At 39.5% G+C, this 15,572-nt stretch overlaps 1 protein-coding gene across 1 annotated transcript; it reads left to right on the top strand.

The window, feature by feature from the left end:
- The first annotated feature begins 1,885 nt into the window (after positions 1-1,885).
- LOC138007011 (stAR-related lipid transfer protein 7, mitochondrial-like) lies at positions 1,886-15,316 on the top strand. The gene is made up of 9 exons (XM_068853675.1): positions 1,886-2,393; positions 4,671-4,816; positions 6,038-6,087; positions 7,262-7,372; positions 8,256-8,300; positions 9,003-9,040; positions 10,682-10,781; positions 13,027-13,111; positions 14,494-15,316. The coding sequence occupies exons 1-9, from the start codon at positions 1,984-1,986 to the stop codon at positions 14,565-14,567; spliced, it is 1,059 nt and encodes a 352-aa protein (XP_068709776.1). The 5' UTR covers positions 1,886-1,983; the 3' UTR covers positions 14,568-15,316.
- The last annotated feature ends 256 nt before the right edge of the window (positions 15,317-15,572 follow it).

Genomic DNA, 15,572 nt, shown 5'->3' with positions numbered 1-15,572 from the left:
CGTTGACCTCATCCCAAGACTGCAACGCTCTAGAAAGCCTTCGTCAAATCCTCCATAATCTCTTGTCCGCGACAAGTAGATTTCATTCTTTCTTTCAGAATGCGAAGAAGCGAATATTACTTGAATGCAAAAAATCAGATAATTCGGTCACCGCGCAAAGATTCGAAATACTTCTGCCAACCCCACCGCTGACCAGTCGGCTCAGTTGGTTGAGCATCGGACCATTGTCCGGGAGGGGGGTGCGGGATCAAAACTCCTGCTGGACTAGCACTCGGGTTCTTTAAAAAACTGAGGAGAAAGTGATGCCACTGTAATGATATCTGCGAGTGGTTAGACTTTCTAGTCCTCTCGGATAATTATGACGATAAACCGTAAGCCTCCTCTCACCAACTTCAATATCCATAACCCTGTGTGACGTAAAAGAACCCACACACTCACTATTCGCAAAGTGAAAGGCATGGAGTTTCCCGATATTGTGGTCTGTTCTCTCTAGTATATCATGGTTCGGAATGCAAAAGTTCAGCTTCCTGGATAGGATTGGAACCCATAGTAACCACTTGTTTTTATCCACTTAACCACGAAAGATCAACTGGCTGACAATTGTACCGATTATTTACCAACACTAATTAGTTTATATAAAATAGTGGTTGAATCTAGTGCTTGATTTTAATATTTCAGCTTTCTCTTGAGGCCAGTGGTAACCGACATTTTCTCTTGTTTAAACTTGATTCTTAACCGGTGATAATACACGTTTACAGCGGCACTCGGAAGAAAAAAATATTGACAAATTGAAAAATAATAATATTCGGTTAGTTAGCGATGTGGTGTGAAAGGGTTATAAATTGGACATTCCCAGGTTCGAGTCCTGCTAGTTCAGGCATTAATGTACTAGTCAATTCCAAGTGCGCCCATCCCCCCCCCCCCCCCCCTTCCTCCTCCTCCGGGCATATCCCGGTCATTTAAGAAGAAGATAGCTCCTCATAGTGGGCGGGCATTTGACGATTTTTTTTTTTTGTAACTGTAAAAGATTTCCGCGGGTTTGCCCGGGAAAGGGGGGAAGGGGGGGAGGGGGGGGGGGCGATGGGTGCTCTTGGAATCAACTAATACATCATATAATATTTCCCATAATTCCTATCAAGTGCCAAGTGTTCTTTCTCCTTCCCAGAGCTGCGATCCTTTTATCCAGCGCTGACCAAAGGGATCACAGCTCTGGGAGCGAGAATGGAATGCTCAGTATTGGGTCAAATGTTGGGTGTGGATCTTGGGTGTGTAGCTTTACACGCGAACGCTCAGCTAAACTGCGACTCCTAATGCGTAACGTGCGACATCGTAGCCACAAGCTGCCAGCGAGTGTCCGCACGCTTTCCTGCTAATGGGCCATTTCCGAGTTGCTGTTTGTCTCGGTTTCGAAGTAAGTCTTGGTGTTCAACTATATTGTGAGGGAAATGAGTTTGATTTGCATAAGAATACGCAACTCATTTTCATTTGAATGGTTGTGAACCAGGACTCGCTTTGAAACTGAGGCATGTAGCAACTCGGAAAAGGGCTATTGATTTGCATCCCACTAGGGTTAACCAAGGAAAAAAGTACGGGTGCTTGAGTCCAACGATCAGCGAATGAAGCCCTATCGAACACCACTTCCTTGCGCGGTAACCGGCAGGCAACCAACCATCACAGGCCCACGCTCAGCCAATAAATGTTATGGTGTCAAGATGGACTTGTATAAGGGACAGGGCATTGAATTACGTTTGAACGTTCCTCGTGATCGCCATGAGGACGCTGCCTGACAGCTATTCAGGGCACTCAATGCAATTGTCCACGTGATAGCTCGGCGCGCATTGGCTGAGATTTAAATGAACTTTGTCCGCCAAAGTGAACAGCGTGGTATTCATTACAATATGTGATTGATTTTATAGTAAAGTTTATACTTCCATGATGTGATCTTTAGCTTATGACAATAAGACATATCACTGAAAGAGAAAAATGGCAACAACAGGACCATATATTATATACAAATCGTCACTATTCTGCGCTGCTGTACGATCAAATGTTGACTTAGAAAAAACTCTCCGTAAACGTCTAGGGAAAGTCACGTTTTCCTTCGACGGTGTGGACAAATTATCAACTCGGTTAAATTTTAAGCGTCTGACGAGCGCTATAAATGTCGTTTGCCAACAAGTGAGGGAGAAGAGAGGGATGTTCTTAATGAACGGACGAGAATTGAGTCGCAGGAGCGAAGGACTTCGTGAACAGTATTACTCCGACGAGACAGATAACAATCTGGGAACTTGCTGTGACTTGATGACAGGGACGTCTGCTTCAGATGTTTGCGTTTTAAACCCAACTGGATTTGTGTGGGACAAGGAGAGAATTACGGATTATGAATTATACAGGTTAGGAAAAGCGAAGGGAAAACGCCAAGAGCAACTGATGCATGCGTTATCATGATCAAACAATGCTCATGTCGCGTCAGGTTAGAGTGTCGGTCTGAAAGTTTCGATTTGCCAAAAATGGAAGAAACTCGTTTTGTATTTGCGCATTTCTTGCCTTTAAGCTCGAGATTAAACAACAACTCAGAGGATCAAGAGAAGGTCGAAGAAGATCGATATCTTTCACACTTTAGTGACAAGCAGCAAAGCAGCCTGGCGTTTCCTGTTCCCCGTTTTACGTAAAATCCCTATAGATTTTATTGCTTACAAGATTACCTTGAAACTTGCAGGCCAACTTGCAGGTGTATAGTGTAGCAGCTCTCGTAATCAGCTATTGTTTGGTATTGTTAGCAGCTTCTATTGTTCCCTATTCCTTTCCTGTTCTGTAGAGTTCTTAATATGAAAGGACGGGTTGGTTTTCATGCATTATCTTATACAATATCAAAGAAAATCTGTCAGCTCCAGGGGTTTCATCGAATATACATGAGTACATGTAGTGTCAATCAGAGATTCATCAAACAGTTTAGCTATCTTTGGTGTCTGCCAAACGCAGACTGTAGATTACTTACTACCCACAACACCGAAGAGTATACCCCGAAAATGGAGATTTTGCAGCAATGTCATCAAAAATTCTTGCACTTCTTGACTTTCACCTCGTACTCAGATTTTCAAGTAAAATCATTTCTTTGGTTTCCTTGGCTTATAACTAATTTAATAACAAGGAAAAGTGCCATCATGTCTTGGCAAACCTCTAGCGTGATAGCCAAAGAGGCTTTAATTGACAGTGGTCAACCTCCTGTGTTGACACCTTTAACAACATGATCACATACACTGTAATTTGCTATCCACTGGATAAATCACTATCCACTGCATAACTCAATCGGTCTAATTTTGCTGTGGATTTATCCGAGCACCTTCCACCTTTTGAACAACCGAGGCCAGGTTGTTAATTTTGCTGTTATGTGGCTTTCAAACCGCGCATTTGCCACTGGTAACATGCAGTCCTTCATTAAGGGTGGGTTCGATTGACCCTGTTCCGGAATAAGAATACGGAGAGTGATGATTTAAAATGGATATGTTTGGCGTTTTGAAGCAACAAGGATAATAAGGATATGTTTAAAACATCATTTTAGCAGGTGTTCGACAATCTTAATGTGAATCTCCGTAAACACGAAGAATTTCTAACTTCTATTCAATGTAATCCTGTTCCAGAATACGGTCAATCGAACGCGCCCTAAGTATTCCTTGTCCCACCTCACGGCCCTCTGCATGTGCACTTTGTCATTCAGGTCAAATTAGTCTGCAGTCTGTGGTTTGCAGTCTCTCTGTGGCAGGTACTGGCTATTTCTTCATCACAGAGTTTATCAGTCCTTGTTGGCCTGGGCTGATTTGTTGTTCAAAGGGTCGGTAGCTCGGTATCCATGGGATAAATCAGTATTCAGGATTGAATACAATAATTATTGGTTTCAAGAGTACTTGTTCACTGGATCAGGGGTTTCATTAAGTTTTAAAGTAGAAGGGACCTTGTGATAGAGTAAGCAGGCACCCCTATATTATAGTCTGGCATTTGATCATGAGACCTCCTTTGAGCAAAGGTGGTTACTGTACTCAGTGTAGACGGGTGCTAGTACCCAGGTCCCGGCGTCTAATAAAACCCCTGCTCAATCTGTCAGGTCTTGATCATCACCTCATTCCATCTGGCACAGCTCTACATGTAGTTGTAAACCACCTGGTGCTTGTCTTTTATTACAAGAGTGGTATCACCCTATTCTGTGATTTTGATTCTGTGATTTTAATATCAGTGATGATGTTCTAGTCAGTCCCACATCTGTTTCACGAAGTCATTCTTTATCACTGGTGTAAGTTTGTGCTCACCACTTCTCAGTTTTCAAAGTCATGATGCCCTTTTTAATTCTAAATTATTATTCTTAATACCGGTAATTATGACCTTTATAATGTTACTGCCACATGTACAGGTATTGTAATTGTTGTTATTGCACATGCAGCTGTGTTATGCAATACATTACAATTAACCAATTAATAATTTAATAATTATTATGCAAATTAATGCTAATATCTTATCAGGTGCCAAGTAAACTTAAATGAATTTGGAACAAATTTACAGGTTGCAACTTACAGTATCTCCAAAGTCTTCACTTTGCATTAAGACCAGAAAATTAATTCTTTGTCAAATGTTATAAGCTACAGTATCACACGTATTTGATATTAATTTTTCACCAGGTGCAAAAAGGACATAAGAGTAGGAAAAAAGAAGAGAAAGAAAGGAGACAAATTATTTCAAGAAGAGTGGGAACAATTTATAAACCAAAAATTCTTGGAGGTCTGGAGAAGGCCTGTGGATTCTACTGGTCTATATGAATACAAAGGTACATGTACACTGTATACACAGGTAGAAATGTGGGTTCAGAAAATAATAGTTCAAATTAGTAATGGTAATAGGACTGAATGGAGTGCAATTCAGGGAGTAATTAATCAACTGAACCCACATGTGACGCCAAGTCTGAGAATCTGATGTGGGCCACATTGGTGGGAGGCCAGTGCTCTCGCCACTGTGCCATCCCTGCTTCATGCATTCCTTAATTTTGTGGCATTTTTTTTTCTAATAATACCATGAAAAATGTGTTACGTGTAGATTCATTTGACACAATGTACTTGCTAGTACTGTACTGTACGGTGGTGTTAAGCAAAGGCAGAGCTAGGGGTGGTACTCAATGGCTCCAGGCTAATGCTGTTCAAATGGTGGGTAGTACACTTGCTGTCCACCTCTTGAAACAACAATCACCAGGGCTCCAACCGTTAGTCAGGGTGTTGCTTTTTCACCCAGACATTCAATTTTAGTCAGGTACATTGTAACTTCTGTTTGAAGCTTTCACCCTATTGCAAACTTAAGAGCTTTTAATAACAATAATTATTATCCTCAGAGTGTTTTGATTGTGTTGTTTGAATTTATTATTCGAGTCGTAAAAAGTAATAAAAATATTTATTATTTCTCTCAGATAGTACGCGCGCTGCAATTGGCTAAATTAGCGGGCGGTATTCTACAGTACGTCCCGCTGTACAGCCCGCTAAATTTAAAATTTCGACAAAACATCATCTAGCGAGTTTTTCATGTCATTTCTGTTGCATAAACTTGTACTGTTTGAATCTTGCAAGCAACTATTTCAAACTTAACAGCCAAGTAGATTTAGTTTTTGGGATTTTGGCATGGCATTCTTTGTGGCAGTTGAACCTTCCGCTTCACTTTGACTAGTTTCCTTGCCCGCGCGCCGGTTAACCTCAGAGATATAATAAATATCTTACTAACCTCGTTTTCTCGGTCCGTACTGTAAGTTACGGATCCTCGTTTTTTCCCGTTGATTTATGGCCCACATGCTTCGCGCTTGGGCCATAAATCAACGGGAAAAAACTTGGTCCGTTACTTACAGTACGGACCTCGAACTCAGTTAGTAAGAGGTATATAATAATATCCTTTGAAAGTCCAACTTTATTGCTACCACTGTTTGAAAAAAACAATGATATTAATAAAATTTATTAACAACATTAACATTAATTTTATTTACTTTTAATGTGCTTTTATTTATTTCTAGTGTTTGGCACTTTCCTTGACATCAATGCTATTTCATTTTACAGAATACAGGTTTGCATTTACTTTTCAACATTATAAAGGTTATAAAGGTTTATTATTTATACAATGTACATGTGTGGTTGCTTTTCCCTTGACCAAAGATGCCAAATATGAAGGAACAGGTAAAAGGCCCATTAACATTCGACCTTACAAATCTCGAAAGTGAATAGAGCGATCACAAGAAAGGACAGTAAAATTGACTACACACTTCTGTGACTGCATGCCTCCGTATTAGGCAAGCAGTTCACGAGTCTGCACTTCTGGCCCCAGTTGTTCAAAGGATGGAGAGTGCTATCCACCAGATAAATCACTATCCAGTGGATAAACATTAGTTGTTGGATGTAGTGATTTATCCGGCGGATAGCTCTATCCATTGTTTGAACAACTGGGGCCTGGTTAGCAAAATTGTACTGCTGTGCATTGGTAATAGCAACTGGTCAGCAATGGGGTAGTAAATGGTCAGCTTGATAAAGTCAACAACAACTGAGAAATGCACACGTGAGAGAGGTCGTTCTGTGCATCTACATGTACTGTACAGTATAATTAACTGTGAACTACATGAACTTCAATCCCTTTGTGCAGTTTTGCTTAACATGTACGATAGCTGATTAGCATTATGCTTTACAGTGTTTGATGTACACAGAAAAAATACTTTTTGTTTGTTGATTGGTTCAGGGTAAGATTTATTTTGTCATACACATGTATTGTACTGTGCTAAAACTCCTTTTCAATATTTTACACAACTGTACAGTTCATGTATTTTGATATTGTTTCAAAGCACTCTGAGATACGTGTGTATGAATAATAGTACATGTTGATATTTTTACATTTTTTTGTACGTGGTTCAATAATTTTGAGTGAGTACAAGGTCATGCATAATTTGTCATTTACAATACACCTTATTTCAAAATGGCCTTGTGGCCTCGTTTGAGGTTAAAATAATATTCTTTTGAATTTTACGTTTGAAAGCGAGGCCACAAGGGCCAATTTCCATGAAAACAAAATAAATTAATTACTAAAATGGCGGCCATTTTGGAATAAGTTGTATTATTATTGTGAAAAGTATGTATTGCTGGTTACATGTACAGCTTTAAGTACTCACTTTGCATGGGAGCAGTATTTTTTACTTTAATTTAATAGTAAACATTAACTTAAAGACAGTTCTGTTGATTGTTTTCTTATGCAGGTTGATGACGAATATCGTTTAATCTGGGACCCATTTGTTTTAAAGCTGGATGTTGTTGATTCTGATCCTGTAAGCGGTAGTGAAGTGTTGCATTGGGTGACAAAATTTCCGGTAAATACATTCAAAGGAAGCCTCTTTATATAATTATTTTATTTTCTCTCAGTCCCAGGAGTCAATGGGTTAATGATTATCATACTGCTGGACTAGTCTACGTTATAATAATAAGTATCACCTAGCTAGTGGACTAATGCAAATCCTGCATTTTGATTGGCTACGCTACTAGAGTATACTAGAGTATACGCTACTGGACTATTAGTAATAGTCCTCAAGTAGCGAAAAGCTTGACGCTTTCTTTCGTTTTATTCCCAAATAAATATTTTTTCAACCTGCATTTCATGGCATCTGACAGGATGCGGCGATGTGGGTTGTTATTTTACCAAAAGTTGCGGCAAAATCCCAACTGCTAGCCCTTTTATTTCAACGGTGAAAGCTGCTCGCAAATTGGTGACTCCTCCATGTATTTTAATCACAAAGGGCAAAATTCAGTCACAAATGCGATTGTATTGGTTGCAATTTCGATTACGGATTTACCGTAAGCATGTAAATACATTGGACGGGCCTAATTATTAGTTTTATAACTTGTTTAAATTTCCGATAATCCAGTGTAATTTCCGCATAATCAACGCATGTTTTCGCATAATATGGCCAAAAATTTCCGGGTAATCTTTAATTTTTTTCTGCATCCTATCAGAAGCCATGTGCATTTGCTAACTTTATTGTTGCGTTTTCTGTCCGACTACATGTAGTTGGGAGATATACTAAAAAAGTAATTAGACCCTTTGCCCTCAAGGCCACGGGTCAATAGCCCTTTCGGCTTCGCCTAATAGACTTCACGGCTCAATAAATATCCACCACTAGCCACCTCCACTTTGGTGAATAGTTGTTATTTATCAAGATACCGGTAAATTTAATTTTTTACCCTTTTAATTTTTAGTACCCTTTGAGAAGTAGGGACTATGTGTTTGTGAGGAGAGGGAAGGTACGTAATAAGCCAATAAAATGTGTGAGCATGCTGAATTAATGTATTGAGCTTTGTCAGAAAGCAGAAATAATAATTTTTAAAAGCAAGTGAACACTTCAGGAAAGCACTTGTGAATTTCTTTTTTATTCCCTCACTTGTTTACTGCTTGGATTGCAAACCTTGTTTTCTTGTTTGGGATGGCCATTAAATTTTGTACTTACAGTATTCTAAGTCCCTGTTTTGGGGGCTTTTTTTGTTGAAATTCTGATGTTTTTAAACTGACATACACTGTATACAGTACACCAGATGATTTTTTTCAGCAATGGGAAACCCCTAAAATCCTTTTGCTCCTTGGTTCCCTATTGATAAATAAAAATAGTCTGCTTGTGTGCATGCATGTAAGACAGTAAAATCTATAAGTGGCTGTTCTGCAGGTGGGAAAGGGAAAAGGGGAATAACATTATTTTTTCCACCTCTAATGAGATTCAGCAGACTTAAGAAATTGTAAAGCTTACATGTATGGGTGGAGTGCTTTGTTATAATGCCTGTGTGTGACATAGGTTGCAATAAAATTATGGTGCTTGATGGAGTTATAATGAACTGTTTGACCAATTAAATTTCAGGCTAACTTTGAATACATGTACCTGGATTTTTTTTTATCCTTGAGTTCATAAAATGGCAGAACGATTACATTTTACTAACGTGCCTTCTGTTTTTCAGGTTGATTACAACTCAATGACCATGGTTCTGATCTCGAGGTGGGTTACTGGTTTGTTACATTATTATTGACCTTTTTCTGTTCACAGCTACATGTAGTAAGTGTTTTTTCATTGCTGTGATGCCACAATTAGACCCGGCCCGTCTGTGCAGCTTGTTCAAAGAGCAGACATTCGTACAGCTTTTGCAGTGCATGAGCATGTGTTGTTTAATATCCATCTCGGATGTTGTTTGTAACAGCACATCTCCCACAAGCTGACAAACTGGTGACAGGGAGCTTAATTTCCAATAATCCAAACATTCAGAATTTATCACAATTGCGTAAAACAATAATATTCTATTCACTCCTGTTGCATATAAGATTAAGTGATTGCTGACTTAGTGCAACACAGTTTCACTATGACTTATCCACTAGATAGTGACTTATCCGGCGGATAACGCTATCGTGTGAACAAATGGGGCCAGAGCATGGAAACAAATCAATTCTATACAAGATAGTCTCTCAAAACAGACTTGGAGAACAAGTCAGAATGTTTTACGTACCAAATGAGGCCTCAAACTTGGTCCTTGATCTCTTAGCTACATGTATCTGAGACGTTTTTTGCCATAATGCACTTTAAATTGAAAACTATTATCAAGAGAAGTCTATAGTGCTAGAGAAGTATTAAAGCAGTGCAGGGTTTCTGATATTTCCCGCGGTCGCGGAGCCGCGAAATTCAGGTAAATTCGGAAAATACCGCGAAATTCGCTCGAAATATCAAAGGCATGTCGGTAAAACATATTCGAAACTAATCTTGGCTGTTTGAGCTGTTTACTTGCCATAAACTTGCAAATTTATTTTGAAAATTCGTGACTGCAACGAGTAAACACAACATCCCAAAACTACAATGTACCAGGCATTCTTAGAGTAGATTAATGTTGCGAAAAACGGGCAGCGGCCAAGCTTTGCCATTGGCACATTTCTTGAGCGCATTGTTGTTGAAATGTCTCGTGGAACCTCATGGTCGCCGGTAAGTAGTTGGTGTTTCTGTGGCTGTTATTATTGCATAGGCTAACGCTCATCATTAAAAGAAAAAACTGTCAAAACTGCCATCTTTTTTCATTAAAAACATTCGTCAAATCAGCGCAAAACCAATCGCTCGCCAGCGAAACTTTCCCAGAAAATTCCAGCGAAATCGGCCGTTTTTTACCGATCGCTTTTCGGGGAAATTTGACCCGAAAATTCTCGCAAAATCGACCATTTTTCCCGCGAATTTGTCTCTGAAAATCCCGCGAAATTTGACTTTTTTCCCGCGACCTTCATGTATCAGAAGCCTTGGCCCTAGCAGCAGCCAAACAGCATCGGCTGCTTTACTCAGGAAAAAAAAAGAAAAACGGCTAGCATTTCCCTAGTTGAAGTAATTAAAGACAGATTCTTTAAAAACCTAAGATTTAAAAAAAAGTATTTTGACAATGACAAAACTCGGTTAGTCTACTCAAACCGACTGCCATCTTCAGATTTTATTAAAACCCCTGGTCACAGTTCCAATTGAAAGTAGACTCTTCAACATTATCATTGTTAGTTTGTTGTTTCGTGTCGCTTCAGATCGGTTGCTGCTCAATGGGAAGTGTTAAAATGGAATGAAGGTGTTCACGGTTTTCGGATTCACACAGTAATAACTCTTTGACTTGCTTGTTTTCAGGGCCACCACACACCCTCTCTGTCCAGATAATGATGATTATGTCAGAGTGCCAAGTTATAATTCCACCATGGTTATCTTGCCACACAGTGGTTTTGATGAGGTGAGGAAAGAATTTAATGAATATACATTTGAGTGATCCTTCTTTAGGAAAAGGCCAGCCTGGGCCATCGTGGCAGGTACAGGCATATGTACAGTGCAATCCATTGTGTTGACCTTTCTGATACGTAGGACGATGCATGTGCACAGTGTCGGAGTTTCAAGAAACGAATGTGTGCGTCTGGATAAAAACAAGCATATACAGCTGTAATTGTCTCTTTTCTTGTGTTAAATAGCCGCAAGAATATGATTAGAAATCTTTCGTTTTTTTTTAAAATATATGGTTGCCTTTATCTCGACGCGCACACGTTTTTTGAAACTCTGAACTCGCTTATTATGTATCAATGAAACAATAAACTTCCACCTTGATTTTACGGTTTTCCTTCCTTGATTTTAATTGTTTGTATTTACATTGTAAGTGTTTCACTGATGCATTCAAATAGCAGTGGTGTTGAAGCTCTGCTCAGTTTCTATGATTTGCCCGTTTGGGCTGTTAGCCCCATGGTCTCAAGTTGTAATTATTGACACCTGATTTTGTAGTCCAATGTTGATTTGTGTGGAGAGTTCTTTGAATGTCTAGGTTTATGTGGTTAAAGTATGTTGATACATGCAGTATCTTATAATTTATATTTATTAGTATAAATACACAGGTGATTATAAAAAATCGCGCGCTCTCATTGGCTCGCTATCTCGGGTTATCAGCCGATAATCACCTCGACGGAGAAAATGGCTGTCAGTAGTCGTTTTGCCACTGTTAAGTGAAGAATATTTGGCGTTGAATTGTTTTTTTTTTCCCTCTTTTTTGAAATAATCACCTGTTTATTTATATACTAACACAATTATTCGCCTCAGGCTCAGTGACTTCGTCTCGGTAAATATTCACCGTTATAGTTCACCACTAAATTTTCTCCGATTCTTATTGGTTTAAATTGATCACGTGACGCGATAGTGTTCGTCCGCGGAGAGACACTATCAGCCCATAGTTCCCGTCCGAGGAAAATACCCGGATGGATAGTAGTCGTCCGCTGAAAAAACAGTTGACAGTTGTACGCTATTCTTTAGCCAATGTACGCTGCGAATTATTGACATTTGTGACAGCCTGTACGCATGAATAAACATTTGATTGATCTGCATTAAGTGGGTTTTGACTGTTTTTCAACTGGCGCGCGGAAGAAAATTTAGTGGTGAACAATAAAGACAATAGAGTGTTTATGTCTCGGAACTATCGGTCTGATAGTTGCCCCTTGGAAATTTGATGTTCTTAAAACTAGCATATTAGCCCTCGAAGCTTCGCTTCTCGGGCAAATATTTGTTTTAAGAACGTCAAATTTCCGCGGGGCAACTATCAGCCGATAGTTACTCGACAGAAACACTCTATTGTTTAAATAGTCACTGAGCCTGAGGCGAATAATTGTTAATTATTTCACTATTACGACATTTTACCATATTTGGTCAACAGAGCACTATATATACATGTAATGAGACGGTAATACACTGTAGTGCTCCAGTTTGACTGGTTTACAACAGAGCGGAACAGGCGTCTTTTAATGAAAGAAATTGTTTTCAATACGATGCAAAGCCCAAGAATTAAGCTTGACATTGCTTGCCAATCAAAGAAAGAACATTTGAATGGTTTGGTCTGTGTTGTTTTTGTCATTCTCATGCACCTAATTATGCAATCGATACGATTCTCAGTCACTGCAGGAGGAAGCCATCATACTAGAAAACGGCGTAATAGTAGAATAATAAATCCCTAATTGAAAGGTTTAACATAGCACATGCGAAAATGTTGCTTGTTGCTCATAAATTATTATATGTTAACCCATTCAATATGGTACATGTATATGTATGTCGCACTCTACTAATATGACTGGAGATTGGGTGTTGAGTGCACCCAGATACTATCGGCAAAATAATGCTGACCGATAAACAGTTTCATTGTCAAAACAGCGCATTTACATCATCCCTTTCATTGCCGCCTCTTTTACATTGATTGGACCAGAGATGCTGTCAAGCTATCAATGGACATTAACTAAAGGGAGGGCTGCTTGCAAATACCTGTCTCCTTTTTCTCTTCTGTGAAACTGACCTTCCAGTTGCGTAGATGGTATGTGCGAAGAGGTTTACGTTATAAATGTACTGTAAGCTAGGTCCGAGATGCAGATTAATCTGGCCAAAGTACACTGTACATGCAGTTTTTACTCATTAGGACTTCAATAATGATTGTGATCTCTTGTTGTTCAAACTAGGTTGGATTTGATTTTGTGTTGTCCTACTTCGATGACCCCAAGACTAACTTTCCATCTTACTGCATGAATGTCTTGACAAGCACAAGTATGTGATCACTGCATGTATTCTTTTTAACTGTACAATTTCTACTATACTACTAAACGTGTTGGGCACTTAGACTACTAGATAGCTGTAGGGTTAGTCTAGTTTCCACTTCACCGACTGGTAAAACCGATCCATGAAAAAAAACAACCTACAAGGAGGATTATTTTTTTGAACCTCGCTTGGATTAGTTCACATTTTTCTGCTGTTATTTCGTTTGGGGCGTGGCGAACGCTTTACAAAGGTGCTCCTTTTACTTAATTCTGCGGTCTTGGCAAGTTCGTACTTCCCTCCGTCCCATAACCATAAGGATTGCGATGGGAGGAAGAGTTATCGAGGGAATGAATAAGAAACATTGTCCAGCATCTGTTTGGCACTAGCTCTTTTGGAAATCTGAATTTGGAAAGTACAAATTGGGGATGCACAATCACGCGAGCGTGACCAAAGTGATACTTGGGACTCATTAGTGGAACCAGTTTTGAATGCTGGAATGTGGAAGAGCCAGCTCGAGTGGTCTATGTTAAGTAACCGTGTTTATGAAAACCTTGGACAACTTTGAACGTGAAGTATGTTTTACATTAATTTGGTTTTATCAAAGGAGTTGATAATGTAAATTGGCCACCGTACAGAGATTCTAAAAGCTGACGTTTCGAGCGTTAGCCCTTCGTCAGAGCGAATCGAGGAATTGTGGGTGACGTGTAGTTTTTTATAGTAGAGCGGGAGCTACGCTATTGGTGGTAACATGGCAACGTGAAGAATAGGAATATATAGTTAAATGAAAAGCATTCATTGATTCCGTGAGGATTAAGGGTGCCGATTTGGAAGATGAATTTTTGTTCCAGATTCTTGCGGCTTTCCGTCGTACCTAGATGTAGGCAAAGGCCGCAGATAGCCATGTGTATTTTCGAAACGTCAGCTTCTAGAATCTCTGTACGGTGGCCAATTTACATTATCAACTCCGTTGATAAAACCAAATTTTTGTATACTACTTCCCCACCGACGCAGCACCATGCACAGTTTCTTTAGAAACTTACCCCTTCATTCATATCTGTTACATTCTCGATCGGGATCTTGGGTTATCCACTGTGTAGAGTTATGCAACCTTTGAACAAATGGGGCCTGGTATGTATCCTCATTTTAGGGGTCAAAAGTCGAAAAAAAAAAACATGTTGAAGGAATGATCACTTTATCTTGAAACCAACAACGACATACACTTTTCCTCGGCACATACCAATATTGCTAATGGTGGAAGCAACTTAATTCAGCCCCTCACCGCTATCATATTGAGAGCGAGTATCCGAAAAATACTCGTTCAGAATCCTTAAGGTTTTAATCAGATGTTCATTAGTTCATTTTTTTAACAATGGATTTTTATGCCTCTTTAGATCTTCCAACTTTTATCAGTACAATGCACAATGCAGCAGCTGGGTTAAGCCAACAAAATGAAAGACGATTGTAACTTGGTGGATGTTCGGACTTAAGACCCCTGGAATCAACGTCAAACGTGCAAGATATGATCCACAATTGAATAGTGCATCGGTAACAAGATAGAATGGTTCTGAAGAGCCCAGTTGCAAATCACGAAGTTAGACAATCCCAAAGACATTTTACATCCCGAAGCATTTTTGTAGTGGACTAACATTTCTACGGTACATCGCCATGTAACCCGTTCGTCAAGTGTTCGCACTTATTCGCTGTAAGAGTACATGTGCATCAAAAAATAAAGTCTGATGTGCGTGTAAGTTTTAAAATTAGCCCTAGGGTTATATCGATTTTTCAGCAGTTTGTGACGTGCTGTTAAATGTCTACAGTTCTTCGGTTATGGCAGGAAGATATATAGGCAAGGCTTTTAAGGCTTCGATCCGCAAAATAGTGTATCTGGACGTTGTATTGTTTGCTAAAATCCTGGTTTTCACCAGCGACACAAGGGCCAGAACAAGCATGTAGGTAATGCTAGTGAAAAGGAACGTCGACATAAGCATCAAAATCCATCAACCACGGCGTCCGCCATTTTGTTCAAATGGTCAGACGCGGCGAATCTGGAACCCGTGCTTTAATTGGCCAGAGGTAGCAAAGGAAATTGTGCTTATGCTGCGTTTCGTTTTTACACGACGCAAGCGAACGTAAGCAACGGAGCTGTTCAGAGACGTAGACTGACAGCCGAATAAGTTCATTAAATTGCTGCAAATAAAACAGTTTCTCATTCGAGTTGGTTATGTACACAGTATTAACAATTTCCTTTTCACGGTTTTCTTTATTTCTTTTGACAATTAATTCCTGTGCCTGTGTTTTCACATGTAGCCTTGGGTTTGATTTCACTTGATAACCTGATAAGGGAATTCTCTTAAACCACAGAGGCACCCAATAACCAGATGTCTTAAAATTTGTCAGAATTGCCTAAGCTAGTTTCCACAATGCTGTACATGTAATTAAAAGTTTGTTTAGTGAGTTTGTAGCTGCCGTA

Source organism: Montipora foliosa, chromosome 6 (genome assembly GCF_036669935.1).
Source record: "Montipora foliosa isolate CH-2021 chromosome 6, ASM3666993v2, whole genome shotgun sequence".
Lineage (NCBI taxonomy): Eukaryota > Metazoa > Cnidaria > Anthozoa > Scleractinia > Acroporidae > Montipora > Montipora foliosa.
The sequence above is the reverse complement of the archived record's forward strand: the minus strand, read 5'-3'. Positions and strand labels throughout refer to the sequence as shown.